At 41.2% G+C, this 10684-nt stretch overlaps 1 protein-coding gene across 1 annotated transcript; it reads right to left on the bottom strand.

Moving 5' to 3' along the window:
- Nucleotides 1–1245: 1245 nt before the first annotated feature.
- Nucleotides 1246–7564, bottom strand: LOC115035320 (ELAV-like protein 1). The gene is made up of 7 exons (XM_029493047.1): nucleotides 7448–7564; nucleotides 6010–6069; nucleotides 4354–4534; nucleotides 3752–3855; nucleotides 3048–3201; nucleotides 2660–2885; nucleotides 1246–2557 (listed from the first exon to the last, which is right to left on the bottom strand). Exons 2-7 carry the CDS (start codon nucleotides 6043–6045, stop codon nucleotides 2233–2235), a joined length of 1026 nt encoding a protein of 341 aa, XP_029348907.1. The 5' UTR covers nucleotides 6046–6069; nucleotides 7448–7564; the 3' UTR covers nucleotides 1246–2232.
- Between the last annotated feature and the right edge of the window lie 3120 nt (nucleotides 7565–10684).

The raw sequence follows: 10684 nt of genomic DNA, 5'->3' as shown, positions 1-10684 counted from the left end.
TGCTGAGCAAGTCACAACGTATTGCACAAAGTTAAGGATTCTTCTTCACAAAACTAACATGGAAATTAAAAAAAAATAAAATAAAAAAAGCATTTATAAGACCAAAAGCTGAAGTTTGTCATGGAAAAACTCCTCTTAGAATAGATAATCTTGCGTAGTTAATGAGGTGGCAGGTGATTTATTGCTGAAGGGAAATGGGGTTTAAAAGTGTATCCTATTACGTACGGTTCCTAAAAATCATTTGCTACTTCCGACTATCACAGACTGTTCAATTAGCAGGCAGTTAAATTAGAAGCAGTTATAGTACCGACGCTAAGGCTCCTCCTCTCAGTCACCTTGAACAAGATGATTCATCACTAGGAAGAGAAGAAAAAAAAAAAAAAAGACAAGCAGCACTATGCCCAAAAGATTTTCTGAATGGCCGATGAGATTTCACTTTAAAGTAACCAAAGCTCAGTCCTCATTAATTCTTACCAAAAACAGAAAAAAGTCCATAAGTGAGTTGGGCATCAAAAGCAGATTTACTGAGCCAGTTAATAAATGCGTCTGACATTTGACTCCCAAACCCTGAAAGTGACCAGGTGTTTGTTAAATGTGTTGCTCATGAAGCAGTTTGCTGGGTTTTCACTGATCTGGCCATGTCAGAAAAGGAGCCTCAAGGAATGTCAGCAGGACAGTCGCCTTCCCTTAACTGTCAAAGATTTAAATGACCTCACCTCAACTATTGGTCCACATTTTCTTAAATCTAAAAATGTAATCCATCTCAAAAGTTTAAAAGCCTCCAGTAGAAACGATGTGTAACAACCTGTTTTGCTTGAGCAGGGATCTCGCATCCACGGTGAAAATTTACGACTAGAATAGAAAAAGAATACAAAACTACAAATAAAATCTAAAAAAATGAAAATAAAAGAAAGAAACAAACCAAACAAAACTTTCAGCAAAACAAAATAAAATTTAATGGTTTATGTTCAAAGTCAAACAACCAAAACAAAAATGAAGAAAAGTAAATCTAAACTGAAATCATTAACAAAGGCCATTAATTTCTCTCCAAACTTGAGATAAGCACTCGTTAAAACAAGTTTCTAACTTACATTGTAACAAATAAAAAGCTATATCACTACAGAAAAAAAAGAACAAAAAGAAAATTAAGTCAAAATGAAAGAAAAAAACAAAACAGCTGAGCCTGATTGGTGTTCTCATTCAGCATCAGATATAGCCTTAGTACCTCTTCCCTGTCCCAAAAAAAAAAAAAAACAAACAAAAAAAAAAAAAACCAACAACAACAAAAATCCAAATAAACAAACAACTAAATCAAAAAGGTATGAATCTACTTTGTGAAAATCTGCTCAGAAAAACTCTCCTGGGGTTACAAGATCAAATCTCTCCGTCTTTGGTCCGTCTTAATTCCCTACTCATTGACTGGAGATGATTTTCAACAGGACTCTCCTTAAATACAACTCGGGAAAAAAAGAAAAAAGACTTTATACAGGGATAACAAAACAAACATTTCCCTCCAGGGATTGTGGTTTAAAACTGTTAACCTGGTAGGAGGGTGAGCAAAAGTCAAAGACCGACATCAAACGACTGATATTCATAGTAACTTAAAATAGATTGGTTAAAAGTGCTTTGCTCGTTAAATTGACTCCAAACAGCGAGTGGTATTGTTGGTCTAGATTTAAGGCATCTTTTTCTACTTTTGAGGATCCAGGGCAAAGCACTACTTTGCAAAAATGCAACAACTGCTGGCGCAAAAATATTGTTCTTTGCTTTCTTTAGCCTGTGAACTGTCCTCTAAAATGTCAACACTGAGAACTACTTGCAGGGCTTAGACTCATACTTTCAGTGCACCGTTTGCCTGCCTCCTTTATCCAGTCCCCACTGTCGTACATGCAACACATTTTTAGATTATTTTCAAATGATGTCTCAGGATTTTGCCCTCTATATCCTGTCCCTACAAATTAAAACTACTGAGTGTCCTCAAGTCCCAAGGATGAATATGAAGATGAAAAAAATGAAAAGGGAGAGAAAACAAAAACCAAAAAATATCAGCCTCAACACTCTTAGACAAGTACAAAGGTGCAGAAGAGTGAACGCTCATTTATCACTGAATACACTAAAAGACAAACTGATATACCAGACTTTACAAACTTTTGCTCTCAAATAAGTCTGGCACTGGGCCTCTCCTTTCTTTCTTTCTCTCTCTCTCTCTTCAACACCTGATTGTCCGGATCTCTATTTGTGGCCCTTGCTGGTCTTAAAGGACACTTGCAGTATCTTGTCTCCGAGCCGGTAGCCGTTCAAGCTGGCAATGGCCATGGCTGCCTCCTCGTAGTTCGTCATGGTGACAAAGCCGAAGCCCTTGCACTTGTTGGTGTTGAAGTCTCGGATCACCTTGACGTTGGTGACGGCGCCAAAGGGGCCAAACATCTGCCACAGGATGCTCTCGTCAGCATCTTGACCCAGGTTGTAGATGAAGATGCACCAGCCAGAGGTTGAGTTTCCAGGGACACCCACACCTCCCATGCCACCCATGTGATCGACACCCATGGGAGAAAACCTGGAATGGGAGGCTTTCTTATTGAGACTGTACACCTTCGGACTCACAATGTCTACGTGCATTTAAGATGCGTTTCAATCCCCTGTCTTCACAGCTCCTTACCTAAACCGCTGAGCCTGGTGGTGTAGTGGCCCTCCAAAGCGTCGGGACTGGTTGTGGTAGAGCTGAGAGATGAGCTGTGTGTTCTTCGCCTGGTTTGGGTTGGCTGCAAATTTCACTGTGATGGGCTCAGTAGCCCCTGGAGGTTTTTGGCCATTCAGGTTTTTCACAGCCTCTTCTGCCTCGGCTCGCTTGTCAAACCGGATAAAAGCCACCCCACGGGACACACCTAGGCACAGAAGAGCAGCTGGTGACTGCCTATTCTGGCACAAGCAGCAAAACTACCTTTCATGATAAATGGGGCTGCTGTCTGGTTACAATAACTCCAGACAAAAAGGCACTATTATTGCAAAGAATTTTAAAAAGCAAGGAAGTCATTCACCTGTCGTACCTGTACCCTGATCAACAAGTACCCGGGAGTTAATTATGCGCCCATAACGTGAAAACATGTCTTCCACATCCTTCTGGGTCATGGACTTGGGCAGGCCACTGATATACAGGTTGGCATCCTTTATTGTATCAGAGCTGGGCCGTGCGTATGAAACCTGACAACAGGGAGCAAGAAAGACTTGATTAGAAGTCTGATTCGTATGAACTAAATAAAGGTAAGAAAAAAATACAAGCACTAATAGCTATTGATTGTTGACACTTTAACACTTGTTTGGACTTAAAGACGATTCAATCAGGCGTTTAAGTAGCAATCATTCAATCATGTAAAAGATTCTATTCGTTTAAAAACCACACTTTAAGATAGAGAAAATATCACCCAAGTGTTTTTCTTTTTTTTTTTTTTTTAAGTCTTCAGAGTAAAAATGAGTGAAGTCAGAAACATAAAAGAACATTAAAGCCACAAATAAATGAAATCAAACTGATCAGAAAGGTACTTTAATTTACCCTTAGTTAAATGCATTTAATCTGACAAAATATGTGAAATAATATATGTCAGATATGGCAGTAAGTGAGTTGTAAAAATCAGTATCACTTCCTCGGGCTGACATGTACTAGCTAGTTAGCGGACAGCACAGGAGCCACAGGAGAGTTATATGACATCACATCTTTGGTTTGAGAATTGTAGAACACCTTATTGCACGTTACCTTGATAGTTTTGGACTGTAGCCTTAGTCCATTCAGTGTACTGATAGCTCTGTCTGCATCACTAGGGTTAAGATAGTTAACAAATCCGTACCCTAAACTGTGGCCTAGAGAAAAAAAAAGGAAAACAATAAAATAAAACAAAAAAACGTGGTATAGTTCAAAAAAAGCTGCAAACAAATAAATATTTAAAAACAAAAACAAATCTTAACATTGCATGCTAGTCTAAACAAACAAACAAACAAAGAAACTGTTGACAGTTAAACAGGGCTGGACTGGTTGGAATAAATAAAACAAGTCTATGCTGGTGAAAAAACTTGACAAAACTACCGCCCAACTCAAGCAGTGAAATCAATTTGGAATATCTTTCAAATAAAAGTTGCATTTTCAAATCACTGAGGATAGAGAAACCAGAAAACACTCCTCTAGCATCCTGATAGTAAAGAACTGTTAATTTGAAAATGAGTGAGAGGGCAGGTTTGTTACCACAACTTGTATTCTTTTGCCAAGTTTGTAACAGGATCCCTTTGCCAGTTAAAACAAAATTTGTGTTTAAGCGTTGATCAGGTCTGTCACAGGTCTTATCACTTCAGAGCGTAGCATACCTGCGACTTTGTCTCGAATCAGCTTGGCGGACTCCACCTCTCCGATGCTGCTGAAGAGGCTCCTTAGCTCGTCCTGCGTCATGCTCTGAGGCAGGTAGTTCACTATCAGGTTGGTCTTGGCATCCTTTCCCTCGTCCCCTCCCATGTGGTCTTCATAACCGTTTGACATGTCATACACCTCCTGCAGGTCAGCCAGGTGGGACGCAAAAACAAAGCGAGATAAGCACACAGGGTATAGAGGACTACAGCTTTAATGAAATATAAAAAACAAAGGGCTGTTCTTAATCAAGGAAGATAAAGTTCAAATTAAATAGCCACCAGGAGCAAAAAGTTAAAATAAAGTAAACAATTAGTGTCCCACGCACGTCCTATAATTTCTACTCCTCAGGAAGGCCTCACCTCCACCACATCACCTCGAACGACCCCATTAAGTCACTGACAAGGACAGAGCAACACAGAAACTAGAGCATACAATGGGGACAACACCGCAAAGGAGATGCAGCTCTCTGAAGAAGCTGCCGTTCGAAACAATAATGTTTTCCCACAACGTGAGTAAACAAGAGAACTTTCATGGCCCTTTCTTGCAAAGCAGAAATAAATGCCCATACTGCGTATTAGGAGAATGAAAAGTTGTTGTTTTCAGCCTCTTCCTGCATCTCTGTTATCCTCTAATTTCTACATTACACCACCCCCTTCCAAAATCTGCCAAAGTTTGACACAACTTCAGTTGCAATGGAAATACAGAAAGTAATGTTCAGATACTAATACTTCATATCTTATTTCCTCAGTTTATAGTCCCTAGGTTTAGGTTGAGAACAGTTTAGACTGTCCAGTGTAATTGTTTTTTATATGACAGAAGAGAAGTGGTTGAAACTAATACGAACACAGAATGGTGTCTATTACACAAGCATGGGGCTGGATGTCTCAGTGCAGTGGTTTACCCTCAGCCAATGTGATATTCACAAAATGGAATGCACTATAAACTCAACATACAGTGGGTATGCATTTGTCAAGTAGGTAAGGAAATCTTATCTTCAGATTACCTAAATCTGACACAATTGGGTGCGATAACCTGTCTGAACGGACTGACATGAGTTTCCTGAACAATGGAAACTACAGCATCACTCAATAACACCTTTAAAATGCAGCTTCCACTGTCTGTACAGCAGAGACTGGTGTGGTGGACACATCCGCCGGTGGTTGAAATGGGATCAGGCTTGAAATGTGAAACAGTCCAGCAGTCAACCTGACAGAGGTCCTTTCATGCAAGAGAAGGGTTGTGATTGTGTATTCTGGTGGGTAAGATACACTGCCTGAGAGAATGAATGAGAGCCCTGTGCTAACCAGTCAACATGGACAAAGCTGGTGGGAGGTGGTGTGCCTGTTTGTTTGCAACTTCTCTTAATGTCATCTCATGTAGTCATCCCGCCTTTACAAATTAATAACAAGGTTCTGTACAATTCTCAGTGTGAGGTTTTTGATTTTTATTGAGTGTGCAAACAAACATTTTAACAATGCTACCATATAAACGGGACTTGAATTTTCAATCCCTTGTCAACAAGGTCACCAAAAATATATGATCACACTGCTGACATTCAGTGAACAAGGGCACATACTATAGTATGTTTGAAAAGCGAGGCAAGATCTTACACTCACTTTCAAGTACTTAATGTGTCCTCGACGAACTGCCATGAAGACACTTCACTGCTCCGGAGGCTGGATGGGAATAAAGAACAATCAAATGACATGTCATAAGTTTAAGAATAAACACGCCTCACACTTTTCCCAAGAACTAAAATCACAGCGTCGCATGAGAGGGAAAAAGTGAATTTTGCATGGCTCTAAAGTTGGATTATGGCTTTGTGGAAAAGATCAATCCACGCAGACTCTCCTGGTTTAACTTTTGCTTTATGTTCAATAAACACTGATCCTGGGACCACCTCTCTCCTTCCCGTATTTCATATTTCCTGCATGCTGCTTTGTAAGTCTTCAACATATTGCTGCAATGAGGTGCATAGGTAGCTGATAGTGAATGTTTTGCAGTCATTTAACTGTTTGTCAAGAAACTACATGTGGCAATGGAGTGGGGATGATACACCCTAGAAAGACTTTCTATTTTATATCTTACTCCTTTCAATGAAAACCGGCAAGGTACGCAGTAAATTTTAATGACATAGCTAAATGAATGCAAACATTCTCTTGTTTTTGACAAACAACCGCCATTATTAAACCTTTTAAGACTAGAGGAGGCAACTTAGCCTCAACCTTTTGATTAAAAATCGTGCCTAAAACGTTTAAAAGGAACTGGGATTAAATTATTTGTGAAGCCTTAACATGAGAAATTAATTAAGAGGCATATCCCTTCAAGACAGATCAAACAGCACTAACGCTTTGGTTAGAAAACAGCGGGCATGTGTAACACGAGTGTGTTGTGCTGCTCCAATTAAACGGTTGTTCTAAATTACGAAGCATCGGACGCCTCTATTTACAGCAGAAACCCGATTTTACATTTCACCCAATGAAAGAGAGGCAACGATTTGGAGCAATGGTCTTCTGAAACAATCCCCTAGTGTTATTTTCCTTATACTGCTACCGAGCCACTGGTCCATGTGTGGCTCCCCATCTGGGAAACGTGCAGAGGCCTAGCTAACGTTATTAGCATTAGCAGGCTAGCAGCTCCATGCTTATCCCTGCAGGACTCGATGGACAAACGTTAACAACCGCGATCGACCACAAAAAGACAAAAAAAAAAAAACAAAACAAAAAACACCACCACCAACAACAACGCCGCCGCCCCAGCTATGCAGCAACACAAACCAACGAAGCGTGTTTTGAGGATAATCTGGTAACGTGGCGGTCTCGTTATGAGACAGCTAAAGCGAAGCACCGTGGCCTTATTTTGGGTGATCGTCAGTTCATTGCGTGTCGGTCCCCGCGCCTAAACCCCAGCGGCCTGCTAACAGGCCACGGCTGCTAACGTTAGCACTTTAGCGTTAGCTCAACGGGGCCGCGGCAGCAACATGGCGGATATCTTGACAAAATTAAACAAACCCAGAGTGCGGCGCGAGGCATTTGAGCGCATTTTGAGTCTTACCAGCGTATTGGGGGGGTTGGGGTGGGGGGTCGATTGGCGTTTCTGCAATGTTCTCCTGATTTTCGGTGTTTTTCTAAGCAACGTTCAGTTCCCTCCAAGTCGACCTCACGTAGCGGAGACGCAGAGGAAGGAGCTACGTGCTGAGCCCGGCCACGCCCACTCGATTCCGGCCACGCCTCTGCGGCGGAGCCGTTGAGGTCAGCGGACGGGAGTCCTGCAAAATATGGCCTACTTTAACGGATACCCATTAGGTCTTTTTCTTCCTGTGTGGGGTGGATTATTGTGTATTATTGGGCATTATTGCCGCTTCCAATAGCTTCTCTCAAATTTTGTAGAATAAGCTTAGCCGTACGTTTTCTTTCCTTATTTTACTCCGAACAATAACAGAACAAACTGCATGCTCTATTTGACAAAGCACACAATCCTGGAGAATGTTTGTATATTACACACAGTGTTTTGTTTAGTTTGGTGTGTCCAGCCTCTGCTTTGTTCATACTTCCTCCTCCTGGGGCTTCCTCTGAACCTCACAATGCTCACTTCTTGCTGCATTGTGTGAAGTTGTGGAAAGCTCTTGCCTTTATGCCAGCTGTTCTGCCAGTCTTTAATGGTGTAAATCAGGTTTTATTATTATTTAATGTTGATTCCCTTCAGAAATGTTCCCTAATTGTTTCCAATTTGAGACAAGCACAAAAAACATTAGAGAGATATCTTTCAATAAAAACATCAGGGATGGACAGTCACGGAGTACTGTACTGAAGTATAGTTTTTGAGTATTATTTTGGGGGGATACTTTTACTTTCACTTCACTACATTTGAAGGACAAATATATATATTATATAAATATAATATATAATAAATGTTCCTCGCTACTTTTGCGCTAGTCTAACTTTACTTGTCCATTGTTTTTTTATTGTAATTGTTTTTGTAACAATTTCTGTGTGTTCCAGGTAAGAATATGGCCACGATGTATAATACTTATCCTACCTGGATTATTTCTCCATAAAGATCGGCTCATTCTACGTTATACACCGTGGCCGTATTATTACATGGAACAAGCATTAGCTTGTATCCAGAGTTTGGATCTCTTCTGTGGACATCACTTACAACAACACGGTCCAACTCCTCATCACTCACAGCTGAATACAGGTCTGTCTTTCTGCACACATACACACAAAAGAAAATATTAACAACGAGAAATGTCCCTGTCATTGTGTGTGTTGTTATGTCTGAAGCTGCAGAGTACTTCTTGTAAATTTGCGTCAATATCTTTGTCGGAAAGTGCGGTGTTCCTGTTCCCCTTTACGCTGATTTACTGCTGAGTCGTACGTAGTTGCTAAGTTACCGTGCGTACTTAAAGAAGAAACGCAAATAGAAACACAGCTGGGTGTACGGAAAGCGACGTGGAAAAGGCCAATGTGTATGTTACTGCTATGGTATTTATTATATAACAAAATCAATTGAGAATGCATTTGTTCGGCCATTCTTTGTCAATCTTTCTGTAAATGGATGCCAGCTAGCATAGCTGTGTGAGAGTAGCCTACGTTAAGTAAACCTCACTGCCGGATCACTTACACTAGTTAGTCGCTTCGAAATGGACTGCTAGCTAACTGGTTAGCATGCTCGACTGATGAATTGATGGCATTATTTTTGACGTATAACGTTACTATTACTTGCCATGACACATTTCTGCTCCTTGGAAATACCCACCGGATAGTGTCCATGTTTTTCATAATTTACGAACTCGTTTAACACAAGTTTGTCCATTTTACCATAAAGAACATACACTGACATAACAAACGCTCACCCTGGCCACCCGAATATATCAACTTTGCGCCCTTTGGGAAACGGGGTTGGGAATTACGTTATGCCCTGGGTTGGGTTGTCATTGATCGATCAACCAGTTAAACTGTAGCGTATACACAACAAAAATTCAGCAACAAAGCATGGTGTTTATTTACTCATAAAAAATTATTAACAAATCAACAGGCGTGGAGTCGGAGCTGAGAACAAGAGGTCACGTGGGGTGCTGGAGCCAATCACAGCTCACTTTGGGTGTCACGTCATCACGACTAGGTCACGTGACGTAAAAGTGCGAACTGGCGAAATAGCGCAAATGTAGGCTCCAACTCGACCAGCGCTGTGGCGCAGTGGTAACGCTGCCGCCCCATACCTAGGTGGCAGGTGTTCGATTCCCGGCTAGGGTACGTAATGTGAGTGTATGATGTAATATAACCCCGGGGTTAAGTGTAATGTATGACTATATATATGATGTAACTGTAAATGTGTATACACGAGGTAAATGTGATGTATGTATGATTGTAATATGATTATAGTATGTAATAAGTGATGTGTTATGTAATAAGTGATGTATGATTGTAGTATGATATGTAATGTAAAGGTCCATTCCCGGTGTGGGCACCTGAACGTGTCTACAGTTAGTTGGTTGCGAGTAATGGACTGGGCTAATGCAGATACGGCGCCCCCCCCAGGACCTAGGCCGAACCAGACCAGACCGGTGACGGTACCCCTCCCGGAACGGACCGAGACGAGACAGGACGCGACCACAGACTAGACCAGTAAAAGCGAACGAGAAAGGGGACATGTAAACTAAAATGTATTTTGGTGAGTTACTTAGTTTCTTCCTAATTGTAACCCCCTCCCCAACAAATGTTTTGGCCTTCGATAAGCCCCGCCCCCCTTGGTTACTCTTATTGGTTATTGTCTGTTGTCTGAAGTTCGGTAGGAAAATGTCCGGTCAGCAGGTGGTGATCAGAAAGGAAAAGAAAGATACATGGTTGAGAAATTTTCTATACAATTTACAATGTTATACAGTGTTTTTTTTTTTAAGGTGGTGACGGTGAATTTGGGACGAGAAACGTAGAGCAAGGTAAGAAACAGGGTCGTTAGCTTGTAACTTAAGCTAACTGGACAGCTCTAGTGCTAACGTCCATTAGCCTAGCTTGTATTAAAGCCCGACACAAAACGTTATCTTTGACAGAAACAGCTGAGTTTGGGAGCTCCATCAGAAAGGAAGAGACAGAGAGGGCTCCAGCTGCAGTCAGGTCACAGAGAAAGTGACATGGGGGGCAGAGGAATTTATTTAACATGTTGGCTTTATTTCTGCACAAAGATATTGACCGCAAATGTAGAAGTACTCCACCGCTTCAGACACAACAACACACACAAGGATGTTGTTAATGTTGTGTGTGTGTGTGCAGGCAGACAGACAGACCTGTG

Source organism: Echeneis naucrates, chromosome 22 (assembly GCF_900963305.1).
Source record: "Echeneis naucrates chromosome 22, fEcheNa1.1, whole genome shotgun sequence".
NCBI classification, from domain to species: Eukaryota; Metazoa; Chordata; class Actinopteri; order Carangiformes; family Echeneidae; genus Echeneis; species Echeneis naucrates.
This window is presented reverse-complemented; position numbering and strand designations above follow the sequence as displayed.

What these genes read in the sequence shown, in the direction of transcription:
- LOC115035320 (XM_029493047.1), bottom strand. Translation starts at nt 6,045, where the DNA reads ATGGCAGTTCGTCGAGGACACATTAAGTACTTGAAA. An exon ending in GATTCGAGACAAAGTCGCAG is followed by an intron (nt 3,856 to 4,353) that starts GTATGCTACGCT and finishes TTTTTTCTCTAG; the next exon opens with GCCACAGTTTAGGGTACGGA. An exon ending in TACAGTCCAAAACTATCAAG is followed by an intron (nt 3,202 to 3,751) that starts GTAACGTGCAAT and finishes CCCTGTTGTCAG; the next exon opens with GTTTCATACGCACGGCCCAG.